This window comes from Pristis pectinata, chromosome 7 (genome assembly GCF_009764475.1).
Source record: "Pristis pectinata isolate sPriPec2 chromosome 7, sPriPec2.1.pri, whole genome shotgun sequence".
Classification (NCBI taxonomy): domain Eukaryota; kingdom Metazoa; phylum Chordata; class Chondrichthyes; order Rhinopristiformes; family Pristidae; genus Pristis; species Pristis pectinata.
Window position 1 is genome coordinate 18,454,711 of NC_067411.1, and position 15,588 is coordinate 18,470,298.

General features: G+C 41.5%; 1 protein-coding gene across 3 annotated transcripts in view; it reads left to right on the plus strand.

Annotated features, from left to right (window-relative positions):
- Positions 1-15,588, plus strand: part of LOC127572682 (protein WWC2-like) — a 217,135-nt gene that overhangs the window by 105,810 nt on the left and 95,737 nt on the right. For 2 of the 3 annotated variants that reach the window (XM_052020192.1, XM_052020194.1), the window contains exon 2: positions 11,491-11,600. In XM_052020192.1, coding sequence (XP_051876152.1) covers positions 11,491-11,600 — 110 coding nt within the window. Of the gene's footprint in view, positions 1-2,712; positions 2,772-11,490; positions 11,601-15,588 lie in introns of all 3 variants that reach the window. The other variant, XM_052020193.1, reaches the window with a different exon arrangement.

Sequence of the window (15,588 nt, forward strand, 5' to 3'; positions counted from 1 at the left end):
AGCTATCTCTTGAGCAGCTGCAAGACTGCATGGGGAAGGTACTTTTGACCAAATGGCTCAGGATGATGTGTGACATGAAGTGGAACCCACTGTATAGGTGATGGTGTTTCCTTGTGCCTGCTGACCTTGTCCCTCTGTATGGTAAAAGCCATGAGCTTGGATGGCACTATTAAGGCAAGATATCTTTATTAGTCACATGTACATCGAAACACACAGTGCAAAGCATCTTTTGCGTAGTGTGCTGGGGGCAGCCCGCAAGTGTCGCCACGCTTCTGGCACCAACATAGCATGCCCACAACTTCCTAACCCGTATGTCTTTGGAATGTGGGAGGAAACCGGAGCACCCGGAGGAAACCCATGCAGACACAGGGAGAACGTATAAACTCCTTACAGACAGTGGCCAGAATTGAACCCGGGTCACCAGCACTGTAAAGTGTTACGCTAACCGCTGCACTACCGTGCCTGCCCTCTCAAGAAGCCTTGATGAGTTGTGTAGTAACTGCATCTGTATATGTAAGATGTACATGATGAAAAACTCCCATGCATGGAGTAATTAAGATCTGGAATTCACTGCCCCTTTGGGTGGTGAAAGCAGAATCAACAGGTGCCTTCAAAGATAATGGATAGGTACTTGAGAGAGATTTGCAGGGTTATCGGGGTGGTGGTGGGGAGGAGAAGGAACAGGGGAATGAACTCTACATTGGTCCACAGGGATAGTGTTGACTTGGTGGGCTGAATGGCTTCCTTCAGTACTGCAACAAATCTATGATTCTATATTTATCTTCATCTTTATATACCAATCCAATGTTCATATAAGATCAAGATTCAAAGTCATTAATTACATTCAGCATATTAGTCAGACCCTTTCAGCGTTTTACAGGCTGCAGCCTACAATTCTACATCTGTAATACTTAAAATTTTATTGCTTTGTTGTTAAATTCGGTTTCTGATATTTAAATTAAGAAAATGAAAAATACATGGAAGAGTAGGTCATTGCCCTTTGAGGCCGCTCTGTCATTTAATAATTTTAATAGTTTTCCACATTTCCTTACAAAATAGAATCAGAATCAGACTTATTATCACCATCTTAGATGATGTGAAATTTGTTGTTTTGTGGCAGCAGTACAATGCAAACAAAAATTACTATAAATGATCAATCCTGTTCTCCCATTATATTTCTCTGTTCTCCCCACATTCCTATCAGTTCCCTTAAATTTCACCACATACCTACACCAGGTACAATTAACCTAGAAAACCACACGTGGGAGGGAACCAGAGCAGTGGCTTTCACTCATTCCTGAGAGTAGAGAAATCATTACTTTGTAGAAAGCAGCCACACTGAAATGCAACCAAATGCTGAAATTCCATTTCACATCCACCACCCATCATAGAATTAATATGACATGAAAACTGTTCCACCCATTGACTTTATGCCAGCCCCAGTGGAGCAATCCCATCATTCTTACTTTCCCTCAAGCGAATATCCACTTCCATTTTGAAGGCACAGATTGACTGTTTCCACCAACCTTGCAAGCAATGAATTCCGGATCATAACTACTTATTGAGTAAAGAAAGTTTCTCCTCACATTTGCCTTGTATCTTTTGCCAAATATTTTCAATCTGTTTCTCCTGACAGGTTCTATCATTTCGCTAAAGGATACTTAATATATCCACATTTATTATTTGTTATTAAGGGAATCAAGGGATACGGGGATAGTGCAGGAAAGTGGTGCTGAGGTAAAAGATCAGCCATGATCTTATTGAATAGCAGAGCAGGCGTAAGGGGCCAAACGTCCAGCTCCTGCTTTGATTTTTCATGCTCTTCTCTATGTTCATTCTTTTTAGACCGAATAAGCCACTCATGATTTTGAACACCTTTATTTAGTCTCTTGGCCTTCTTTGCTCCAAGTAGGACCGACCCAACCTTTCCAACCAAACCTGTTGTTGAAAATCATCATCCCTGGAACCATTTGAGTCGATTTTTTTTTCTCCACCCTCTAGGACCTTAACATCCTTCCCAAAGTGTGGCAACCAAGATTGAATACAATATCCCAGTTCACTGTTTTGTAGGGATGCAACACAACTACCCTGCATTTGGACTCAATGCCCTTATTTATAAATCTCACATTTCCACATGCCGTCTAACCACTCTTGCAAAATGTCCTTGCACTTTCAAGGACATGCAAATTCTCTTAGTTCTTGCACATCTTTAACAACTGTGGCATTTAGTCTATGGTGTTTTCCCATATTCTTTCTGCCAGAATATATCACTCCTCTCTATTAAATTTCATCTGCCACTCATCTGCACATTCATATGTCCCATCTATATGTTCTTGCAGTCTATTATGCTGGTTACCTGCATTTGCAGGTCAACACCTTCCTGATCTCCTGGCCTGCATGCTGTAGTGTGCAAGTGTTGTATGCAGTGGAGCCTGTCCCTCACCACTGCGTCCAGGAGAGGATCCTAATCTCCCCAAGTTGAGGGGCTAGATGTGCTTTGTATCTGTCCCTCTCTGCTTTACCCTATCAACAGCTGATGAATCCAGCAATGACCTTCATTAAAAGCGTGCTTAGTATTTTAAAACTTTAATTAATATTAATGTTTTCAGTCAATTTATATGTTGATTGTGTTTTAATATAAATTTATTATTTTTAAATTTTGTTTAATATTTTAAATTTAATTATTTAAATGTATTCTTACTGTTTCTCAAGGTCATAGGGAGCCACATGGCTGTCGTGGAGCTCCTGGGGCAGGTGAACACAAGGCACGGGTGGGTTAAGGAAGATCCGATCTGTTGTCTACCACATGTCTGAGCTTTGTATCATCCACAAATTTGGAAATTTTACCTTGCACACCCATTTCTTAGTCAATAATATGTTTTATGTATGTTAAGAAGTACTGACCCCTGAGAAACACCATTGTCTAACCTACTCCAATCTAAAGAGCAACCATTTGCCAAAGCTCTCTGAGTCTTATCTTTAAAGCAATTTCCAATCCATATTTCCGGTGACTCTTTTACTCAATAGACTTCAACTTCTTTTGTATCGGACTTAGTTGAAAGTCTGAAAATCTAAATAGAACCCATCCTGAAGGCTCCTTATAAAATGCTGTAGGGGCTACAGGGAACAATGGGTCCAATGTACTTGTTCTCTTTTCTATATTTGAACTTTTCTTGCTTTTATTTCAGAACGGGAAACATTTTGTTCCACCACATTCACTGGAAATATTCAGCCAGAAAGGGATGAATAGTAATTACAATTCCAACCAGCTTACCGGTCTCAATAGGGTGAGCTGAAAAATATAAAAAAACTACAGATGCTGGAAATCTGAAACAAAAACAGAAAACGCTGGAATCACTCAGAGCGAGCTAGTTTATGAAGCCAGGCTGTTTATGTTGAGTGTTAGAAGAAAGTTCCTGAACACCCCACCTCCTGATTTCTTTTCATAATAGCATCCACGCACACATGACAGTCAAGCATTAGAGCAATGGAATGGAAGGGTCAGGAGCCTCTCAGTCAGAAGCAACCCTGTATAAAAGGTTCAGCCTTTAGTTAAACGCAGTGACCTTCTGTGGAATTTGCCCTGCTCACATTCTCCATCATTATACAGTATGGTTCTTCAGCTGAACGCACACTAAATTAACCATTTGGCAGCTTAGTGCCCATGCTGTGCTTTTGCACGTGTATTTTGAAGCTGACTAGTGTCGGTCTAGCTTACCAATTAAAAAATGTTATGAGGTTAATGACTGGTTTGAAAGCTCTGGTGCTCTGTGGTAGCTGCGAAAAGTTTTTTTGTTTTCTGAGGTGCAGAGCAGACATGAAAGAAACTATTTTCCCAAGTTAAGCGCCATTGCGATACAGAATTTAAATGCTCCAGGATGATGTGCACTGAAGTGGTACTTGTAGCTTTCTGTTGTGAGTTCCTGGTTTCACTGTCCTCCTAGATTGGCAGGCACACAAACAGAGCATCTCAGAGACCTGGTCATTCTCAACGTGGCATACAAGAAGAGCAACTGAGCAAGATTAAAGGAAGAAATTGAATTTCTCTCCCTCTTATTCTCCTCCTTTTATGCTCTAATTCAAGTCCTGAAGAAGGGTCCTGACCTGAAGCGTTGACAGCCTGCTTTCCTCCACAGATGCTGCTTGGCCTGTTAAGTTCCTTCAGCATCATCATGTTTTTCGTCTAGATTCCAGCATCTGCAGTCCTTTATTTCTCTCGTCAAATGGAGTTGAGTTTATTGTCATGTGCACAAGTACGGTGAGGTACAGAAACAATGAAAAACTTGCTTGCAGCAGCATCACAGGCACGTAGGTACAGACAACACACAGAATATAAATTATACATAAAATTATACCATACAGTGAAATAAAAAGACTGTGTGCAAAAGCAAGACCTTAGTGCAAAAAAAGGCAAAGACACTATCGAAGACGAGTCCTGGTAGTACAAGAAAGTGATCTATAGTGTGAGGTAAGGTTAGGGTTGTGTAGGTTGGTTCAACAACCCAATGGTTGTAGGAAAGTAGCTGAACCTGGTGGTGTGGGACTTCAGGCTTCTACCAAAGCCAATGACACAGGCAACATGTATGCAGGAAATTTGAAATAAAGACAGAAAATGCAGGAAATACTCCGCAGATCAGGCAGTAATCTGTGGAGAGATAAAAATAGAGCCTACATTTCAGATCGATGACTCTCCCACTGGTTCTATAGGGGATCAAAACATTCTAGAGCCACTTTCACTCAGCCATGAGAGATGAATCAGGGTATTCAGCAATGGGTGCTCAAGACAAGAGATGCTGACCTTGTCCCCAACCAACATTAATGTATGTACATGAACAACTGAGGGTCACTGGTAAAAGTCAGAGACCTGACCAGTTTTGATTCCCCCATCACATCTACAATCTGGAGACTGAGGGAAATATTTTTCCGCAGGAAGGATAAATGCAGTGGATGTAATGGCAGCTGGTCCACTCACATTTCCTTGTCTGTTGGGACTTTGTGCCAGATTTCAATGAAAATAAAAATTCTATTAATATGGCATGTGTTGTGACTTTTGGACATAAAAAAATACTTTGTAGTTAATGAAATCATTAATATTGTAGCATGGTAAACACAGCAACCATTTTTTACAGACACAAGAGAGACTGCAGATGCTGGAAATCTGTAGCAACACACAAAGGACCCGATGAAGGGTCTCGACCTGAATCAACAACTGTCCATTTCCCTCCATAGGTGCTGACTGACCCACTGAGTTCCTCCAATTCCTTTGTGTGTTGCTAACCATTTTTAACACATCAGTATCCCACAACAGGATTCGGTTATTGGCTGGATAATCTTTTAGTGATGTTGGCTGAGGGAGAATATTTTACAGAACACCAGGGAGAATTTCTTTGGAACTGTGTCACAAGATCTTTACTTCTGCCTGAGAGGGCCTTGGGTTTAAGAGCACTTGCAGCTGGCCTACACTTCCCACCACAAAGGATGAGCTCCAAAATTCTGTGCAAATACCTGTGCCAAGTTGCTGATGGACTCTTCCTTGCTTCCTGGCACTGAACTCGGGCTGTGCAGCAGTCTTCCCGACACTCCAAGCATATTGTCACATCCAGCAATCAGCCTTCATCCGTAAGGTGTCCTCTCTGACCCCTGCAATAGCAAACCCCAGATGTGAGCTTACCTTCTAGTGTGAGCTGCACCAACCATGCCTACTGCCTTGATAGCAGGCTTTTTGTGCCTTGTGTCTCATCATATGCAAAATCTATCTCCATGCTATCCTCAAAAGCTAAGTGCAGAATTAGCAGCTGAGCTGGTTTTAATGAGAATGAGATTGAGTTGAATTGTATTTTCATCATTGCTGTCTTGTCGGTCTTCATCCATTGCAGTCCTTGGGTAGTGAAAGGAGAAAGGTGCATGTGTGCCACTTTGGTCTACTAAAGATCCACCATGACCTTATTGAATGGAGAGCAACTGCAAGGGGCTGGATGGCCTACTCCTGCTTCTGCTTCTTGTGTTCTCAGAAGGAAGTACGTTGGTGTTGTTCAGAATGTGTGATGTAAGGTTGGCAGTCCACACAAAGCTGTGAGATGTAGGTGTGAGGCTTGGAGCAATGCTAAGTGGGTTAGGGTATAATAGAGTCATAGAGCTATACAACACAGAAACAGGCCCTTCGGCCCTCTGCCGTGACTATCATCCTATCTATACTAATCCCACTTGCCTGCATTAATTCCATATCACACTATGCCTTCTCATTCAGGCAGCTGCCCAGATGCCTCTTAAATGTTGTTACTGTTCTTGCCTACACCACCTCCTCTGGCAGCTCATTCCGTGTACCAACTACTCTGCAAGTGAAATTTTACCCCTCAGATCCCCTTTAAACTTCCTCTCTCCCACCTTAAACCTATGGCCTCTAGTTTTAGACACCCCTACCATGGGAAACAGACACTGGCTATCCACCCTATGTATGCTTCTCATAATTTTATATACGTCTCTCCTGTCACCTCTCAGCCTCCTTTACTCCAGGGAAAACAGACCCAGCCAATCCAATCTCTCGTGATAACTCAAGCCCACCAATCCAGGCAATATTTTTGTGAATCTTTTCTGCACCCTCTCGAGCTTAGTCACATCTTTCCTACACTGTGGTAGCCAGAACTGCACACAAAATTCAAATACTCACGTACAGCCTAATCAACATTTTGTACAACTGTGACATGGCGTCCCAACTGTTACGTGTACTCAGTGTCTCAGTCAATGAAGGCAAGCATGCTATATGCCTTCCTCACCACCCTTTCCACCTGTGTTTCCATTTTCAGGGAATGTTGTACTTGAATCCAAGGTCTCTCTGTTCAACAACACTCCCCAGGGCACTGTGTATGTCCTGCCCTGGTTTAACTTACTAAAATGCATCAGTTTGCACTTGTCCAAGTTAAATTCCATCTGCCACTGCCTTGCCCATTTTCCCAGTTGATCCATATCCTGTTGTAACCTTCGGCGATCTTCACTGTCCACTATGCCACCACCAGCAAATGGAGCAGATGACTGTTAGTTTTGAGTGTTGACTGACAGAGATTGTTGGTGAATGAGTGTTGGCAGGAACGGTGCTTGAATCTTGTGGTGCAGTTGATAAGTTGTCATTAAACATCCTGTGCACCATATCCAGGTTTAAAGAGCTAGACTCCTGGAATTATTCTCCATGGCTCTTTTGAGCATGTGTTTGAAGGGCCTCCTTGCCCCAGAAAATCCAGGACAACTCACCTCCTTTCTGTTTTGTCCAATGAGATATACAGTGCAACTTCCAAAGACCTTGGAGCTGATTTCATCCAAAATTGTGTTAACTCTCACTAATTGACACATTTGGTTTGTCCCTTGCACAGCTGCCAGCACCTGCTCTAACCATTATGTACCTCCCTTTAAGAGGTTCACACAGACCTTCAGGCAGCACAGTCTCACTTTAACTGGGGCTAGCAAGTTATGATATTGGGCCCTCCTGCTGATACCTGGTGATGCGTAAATCCAATCAGCAGTGCGATTAGCGTTGGCTGCACGGAAAAGGCCTTTTAATGAGCAGGGCAGCACAAAGTTGGCATGGCGCCTGCTTCACAATCAATGGACGTGGGTCAGTCACGCATCAAAATCCCTGCACCCGGCTATCCAATGCAGCCCCCACTGGTTCTTTGTTGCCCTTCTCTTTATGTAGTACTGGGCGCAATAAAAATTCACATCAGGGGGAAAGAAAGCTAGAGGCAGGTGAAGGGATCATTAGAGTGATGGCATTCCAGTCTTAATGGTGCACAGAATACCACAACGATGCCATATTTTCTGAACAGTAACTTAGCAGGAAACAAATTTTCTTTATGGAAACACTCACTCTTCTATTGACTGTCAGCAATAAATTGGGGATGCCATAAACTTGCATCACAGGTTAATTCATCTTCCAGATCTCCGATTGCAAAATCAGAATCAGTGATGGGTGATAAAAAGTATGCATCCATGTACCAGCAATGTACAGTGCCTTGAGATCAAGTTCAGAACCAGTGTCTCTCTCCATGATTTCCTCCCATTTGTTCCCTCTCGGAATTGAGTGCTTGGCAATGGTCCAACGCAGAGGAGATGGACTCTGTAAAGGAGCGCAAAACAATGTTTGTCTTTACATGCAACCTGACATTTTACATTTATAGTCATTGGGTTAAACAAACACTGTGGTGCTCTCCACAGGAAGCGCATTTCGTTCTGCATTCCCTTTGTCTTAGTGGCATTCGCGTTATATATGAAGACCCTTCGGCATTAGTTGAGTTTAGCAGGTTACTAGAAATCACTTTTACATGACCTATGTCAAAAGCTTTACCTAGTTATTCTTTAACCTCTCCAGTTTAATACACAACAAAGTAAGAATCGCTGTGGCATGACTTTATGAATAATTTCTTAATGGTTCAGGGCACTAAAGTTGTATTGCAATGAAGCATTCTAATTGGTGGAGACTGTGGCAACTCAAAGGGCATGTTATTTTATTTACGGCTGATGAAGGGTTGCTGTGTTGTACAAGCCATCAGGCATTCCTGGCATTCCACTTGTCTAATTTTTAACATTTATTGTAGATATTTATAACTGAGTGCAGATTCCAGCTCGCCAGGAATGCAGAAGCAAACAATAATTCTCTGCAGAGCATGGTGCAGTTAAGAAGAAACCTCCCTGTGAAAGTGGTTTGAGGAATGGGATTAAAGGGGAATTGACGGTGCACTTGCACAATTCTCTGCAAAAGCAGTTTTGTAGTGAGCACTGCTGTTCCTTTCAAGCTTTCTTTCCCCATGAAATTAATTTCCCACTTAAAACTTCTATAATGAAACAGAGAGCAGAAAGAAAAACAAGGGAGTCCATTAGCAACACAGCACATTGTTCCAGTCATGCTCTGTAGCCTGCAGTGGAAATTCTGTAGGTTTTGACAAGGCAAAGATTCATCACTTCACTAGGACTCCTTAGTCATGTTAGTGGGATGTTGGATTGTTGGGAGTGGGATTCCAGTAAATAGATAAAAGGAAAGCCAGAGTATATATGTGCACATTGTTGAAGAATTCTCATGGGATGCTTTAAACTTAACTGCAAGAATCCTTCAAGATAATGTTTTTGTTGTTGTGGTGAGTTCCATCATCCAGTGAACATTTTAAACCTCAGAGACTAAATAAGAATCAAACTTGCAAAGATCTGAAGAAGGGAGAAGTTCGCTGAAGTGGTGAAAATAAGATAAGATAAAATGTCTTTATTAGTCACATGTACATCGAAACAGTGAAATGCATGTGTCGGCATGCTTCCGGCACCAACATAGCATGCCCACAACTTCCTAACCCGTACACCTTTGGAATGTGGGAAGAAACCGGAGCACCCAGAGGAAACCCACACAGTCACGGGGAGAACGTACAAACTCCTTACAAACAGCAGCCAGAATTGAACTTGGGTCACTGGTGCTATAATAGCCTTACACTAACTACTACACTACCGTGCCTGAAAATGGCAGCCAGTCAATGGAAGCTTTTGGTGTTCAGCAACTCCAGCTTTTCCAGGACTAAATGTCTACTTGAAGCCTGAAATAAAAACAGAAAATGCTGGAAACACTTAGTATGTCAGACAGCACCTACAGATAGAGAAACTGAATTAATACAGAATTAATGGTTTAGGTTGAAATTGGAACAGTAACAGGCCATATGGCACTTTGAATCTTCTCCACTTTTCATCAAGGTTATAGATGATCTTCTGCCTTCAGGCCATTTTCCAGTGCTATCCTGATTTCCCTTAATGCCTAGAAATCTATCCATCCCTGTTTTGAATGAACATCATCTCTGAGCTTCCATTGCCCTCCAGGCTAGAGGCTGCATCTTCTCACTGTATTGGGATGGCAGAGTGACATAGCTAATAGAGCTGCTGCCTCACAGCTCCTGTGACCCTGGTTCAATCTTGATCTCCGGTGCTGTCTGTGTAGAGTTTGCATGTTTGTTCTGTGACAATGTGGGTTTCCTCCAGTTGCTCCAGTTTCCTCCCCTATCCCTAAGACGTGTGGGTTGGTAGGTTAACTGACCACATTAAATTGCCTTAGCGTGTAAGTGAGTGGTAGAATCTGGGGAAAGTTGATGGGAATGTGGGGAGAATAAAATTGGGATCAGTATAAGTGGGTGTTTGAAGGTCAGCACAGACTTGGTGAGCTGAAGGGCCCATGTCCATGTTGTAGAACTGTCAACATAGGTTCCTTTTTCTCTATCTAACTTCCCTTAATCTTTCATCAAAAGATAAATATTTAAAGAAAGGGGAAATGGAATGACAAGCTGATCCACACATACTACCCAAATCTTATGCTGTTTGCTTTTACAGCCAGGTATCTTGTTTAACTCCTAAAGTTAACGGGCACTTGGTATCATTCATAATCCCTCATTCACTCAGTCAGCGCAAAGAATTCCCTGTAAAGCTGTTGCAGATGTGAGAAAGAATAATAAATTGCTGTGCATTGATTTCTGTGATAGTTCATGTGGAGTCGGGATAATGTATGCATGTACAACAATAACAAGGCAAAAGACAAACTCAAGGTAAAGGAACAAGGAGGTAGTGGAACAAAAGCGATATATTAAAACAAATCTCCTCTGTGTTATATATCGAAGGCCTGGCACCTGAAGAAAGAGTTTTTTGTTATCATACTAGAATCTAATTTTCCTTTTTTGTTCCTTATCTGCCTCTACCTGTCACCCACCAGCTACTGTCTCCTGACTCCACCCCTCCCCCTCTCCCACCTGGCTCCATCTGCCCATCATCCCCTTCCTCACCTGGTTCCACCTATTGCCTGCTAGCCCCTGCCTCACCCCTCCCTCCCACCTCTTCATACTGGCTATCTCTCCTCTACATTCTCAGTCCTGATGTAGGGTCTTCACCTGAAACATCGACTCTCCCATGACCTCCACAGATGCTGCTTGACCCACTGAGTTCTTCCAGCAATTTGTTTTTCTTGCAATCAGTGTTGTGTTAATGGGCATATGAGAGAGAATAAGTTGAAGGGAAATAAATGGGGGAACAGAATTGATGAGAGCCACCATTGACCCAATGGACCAAATGGCCTCCATTTATATTAGAAGAAAAAATGAAATTGTAGGGTAAATGCCATTATTGGAATTGAACTGCAACTAAACACGCTGGAGCTTAACTGTTCTGGGATTAGGGATAATTCAAGATAGGTGATAAATTAGTGACACCCACATCCTTTGCATGAATAAGTAAAAGAAAAATATCCTTTTCTGAATTCATCTGCTGCATTCCTCCTGCATGACCTGAATTGCTCAAGGATAATTCCTTTGAAATGGCCGTGTAGAATACCACACTTGGAGAAAGTTAATGCAAAGCATTGTGAAAGACTTGAGAATTTTTTATACATGTGGATAAGTTATTTAGAGTGAAGTAACATTAAAGCAAACAATTTCTATCAGTCAACACTCATAACTAACCATCATTTGTTTGTGTCTGTTTCAGATTTACCAAACCCTTGACATTTGCAGATTGTGTGGGGGATGAGCTCCCTCTGGGTTGGGAGGACGCCTACGATCCACAGATTGGCATCTTTTACATTGACCACATCAACAGTAAGTGCTTCTTGCAAGGCTGTGGTTACATTCCCAATAGTCCTCTCTCATCATTGAACAGTTTTGATTCCCTAAGATGTGATACTGAACATCTTTATCTTTAAGTTACAGTGCAATAATACAATGTTTAAAAAAAACATACCAGCTACATTGCTGGGTCTGTCAGAGATGTGCTGGGTACGAGGATCTACACCTGAAGGGATTAACCCATTTTTAAATTCCATTTCTGGTTTCTGGTGTTTGGAGTTTTAGATATCTGTGGTGCACCATTGACTGTGGGAACTTTCATCCATACCTTCATCATCTTTAAGCTTTTCTTCTCCAATGCTCATCTAATGAGCCTTACTTTGCATAACCTCCAACCTGTACAAAAATCTTACATCCACTTTTGCCCATTATAAGTCCTGTCCCCATATTCACCCAGCCTGAACTGGCGATTCATTTTTTTTCTTTTTGGGAGTGGAAGCTTTCTGGATCCCTCACTGTAAGTGCAATTCAACATTGCATTCCTCTCAAAAACACTTTGCAGGTTGTGAATTTGAAAAACATGCATGCTACTTATTTTCAAAGTCTTGTAGTAATTTGCTACATGCCAGTGCTTGTGAAGTACACAAGGTGCTATAATCTCTGGGAGGTAGTCAGCACATATCACTTTATTAAACTATGCTTTAAAAAGGGTCTTTTGTGTGCAACATACAACTGGTATCATCAGTACTGAGCTCTGCTGAATCTCAAATGCATGTTGAGTTTTTTAGCATGCATTTTTTCATAGAACATATTTTCCTGTCAGATTAATAGCCTTAATCCCACATGTGGTACCAAGTGTGACTGACAGCCAGGTTTGCCGAGCTGTGTAAATTAGTAGTTATTGTTATCCATTTTCTTCTATAAAAATAAGCTTGAAAATGATATTCACCTAAAGTGGGAAAAGAGTACTGTTTTGATTTTCATGGGATAAAGGTGTCTTTTAAAATAGATAAATTTATTTTTCAAGTTGTTCCTTCAGCTCAGTTGGTGAAATTCCAATGTGACCAAATCAATTTGAATGTATTTCTTTAACTGCTGGCCAATTCAAACTTTTGTTTAGTTGAAAGTGGAGTAATGCTCTTGGTAGACTGCTAGGGATTTTACCATCAATGTGGGTGGGCTGAGGAGACCGGTGTCTATATTTATGTCCACCTGCATTCTGACTTGAGTTTCACAAGCAGCTTAAAGATACAGAGGCATTTACCGGAGCTCACAATTACCGGCACTAGAGGCTGAAGGTCGTGCTTTTAACTGATTAGCCCTCTACCACCCAGAAGAACTGGGGGCAGCAGGTGCATGGGAACACCACCACCTCCAAATTCCCCTCCAAGTTACACATCCACCTGAAATGGAAATATGTCACCACTCTTTCATTGTCACTGGGTCGAAATCCTGGAGCACCCTCCCCTCCACTTGAACAGTGAGAGCTCAAGAGGGTTACTCAAGGATAATTAGGTCAGGGCAATAAATGCTGGTATTGTTCATGTCCCATAGTTAAATTGTGCAATAAAAAGTGTGGCATATTGTTCCATAATTCCCTTTATTTTTGTTTTTAAAATTTTTGGAGTGATCCTTTTACCAGAGCAGGGGAATTGACAGATTTTTAATTTTGTCATCAAATTTGTGTCAGGTCATTTTAACCATAAGTGGCTGAAAACTAGTTACCTTTACTTCAACAAATGTGAACAGTTTCTTTTAAACATAAGCCTCCAGCACTAAATTTCCCCATGAGAGCACTCAGTTGATGTAACTAAAAGAAACTGTTCACGTTTATTGCAAAGGCAATATTTGAGTCCATCTAACTGTGACAACTACAACCAATAAGGAGGCTGGATAATATTTAAGTCTAGGTCTCAATAGTGAGGCCTGGATTATGTTACAGTTTCATTAGCATGGTGGTTATGTTACTAGGCTTGTATCAAATGTCTCGGGCTAATGATCCAGAGATAAGTTCAAATCCCATGTTGTTAGCTAGGGAATTTAAATAAATCTGGAATCTAAATATGTTAATTTCATTAATGAACATTAATGGGAGGAGAGGAGGATTATATATAAAAAAAATCTGGTTCACTTAATGTGTACTTCGGGGAAGAAAATCTGCCATCATTACCGAGTCTAGCCTACAAATGATTCCATACCCACCAATGTAATTAACTCTTAATTAGTCAACAACTACTCAGTTCAGGGACAATTGGGGCTGGACAGTATATGCCGGGTATGAAGCAATGTCTGCATCCAACAAATAATTTTTTCAAACCAAAAATCAATGAACCGAGTGTAAACCATTCCCAATCTCAGGAGAGAAATACTTGCCTTGGAGTCAGTGCAGCGGAGTTTCACTTGATTATGTCTTCGGGATTTGGCCTGTACGGGAGTTTAGCAGAATGAGAGATTACCCACTACGAGGTGTACAAGATGCTGAGGAGGAGAGGTGATGTAGATGCTGAAAGATTGTTTCCTCCAGCTGGACAGTTTAAAAAGAGGAGAATGAGACGTCTGATTGAGGTGGAGAAGAAATTTCTTAACTCAGAGGACTGTAAATATTTGGAATTCTCTATCTTGGAATGCTGTGGAAGCTCTGAGTATTTTCAAGCTTGTTAATTTTTGGACAGCAAAGGAATCGGGTGGGGAAGCGGGCTTGGGATATAGAATCAGCCTTGATCTTATTGAATGATGAGTGGGTCTCAAAAGTCTGCTCCTGCATTAATTTTACAGAGGGATTTAATAGTGTTTGCATCAGAAAGCATCCCAAATCCAAAAGGTGAAGAATACATGTAGCCAGCTATTTTACAGGGTGTGGTTTTCAAACAATAGTTACCTTTGCCTTGCTGTGATCTGTCAAATCAAGTACAGTATATGTGGTGTCAGATGGTGCAAGCATGTGCTTCAAAATGAGGGGATCATTGATAGTGTTTCAAATTTACTTCTGTGATGTGCCAACCAAGCAGTGAAAAAAAAATAGGTAAGATATTTAGTGGGGATCTGAGGGGGAGCTTTTTCACCCAGAGAGTGGTGAGTACCTGGAATACACTGCCTAGGAGAGTGGTGGAAGCAGTGTCAGGACAGCATTTAAGATGAACATTTAAATTGTATCAGCTAGAAGGGCACATGTCGAATGTTGGAAGATGGAAGTAAGATGGATGGGTCCCCACTGGTCAGCATGGAAGTTATGGGCTGAATGTATGACTCAGTGACTCTATAATGCAACCCAAGTCTGGATGGAGAAAATCTATAAACAAACTCATTAAAATGTTCACTGCATGCCTAGAAAATTCCATCCATGCTTGCTCGCTCTGAGAAATTTAAACAATTATTGAAAACTAAAGAACTATGGCTTGTAAATCAATACATTTAAAACAAGTTTTGCCTCTGTCCTTAGGGAAAGCTGTATCTGCCTTAACAACAAAATGCACTATTAATGTTTGTAACAAACTAAATGAAAAGGGACACTACAGACTTCATCTCCTTTTAAGATCTTTCACATTAAATTCGCCTTGCTGTTTTGAAGGGCTGTAAGGTTTGCTAGGTGGAGTCTGAAGCTTTGTTACCAAGAATCCTGCTTAGTTGCATCACCAGGAGTGAGTTGCCTTTGAGAAGGTTCAAAGGCAGGTCAAGTGTAACATACCAGATGTCAACAGAATAAAGCGTGTTTTAATCCACCTGAGTGGAATGTGAGTCAGTACAATGTACTGATCCACTTTGGTGGTTTCCAGAGATATGTAGCTTTGGATTTTCTCCTATTGATTACTTTCTTGGCAATTTTCCCCCTCATTATTCATTCTACCTCCCCCTTCCCCTCCCCCCACCCCTAGCAGCTTTCTCTACAATATCCTTGGTTTTCAAGTATCCTGATCTGATTACTGGTCTACCACTGCAAAACTTCGTCTTTAGCATGAGAGATACCTGGCTGCTTTCAACTTAAAGGCATTAAATGCAGCTTTCAACATCTTCTCCAACAGCT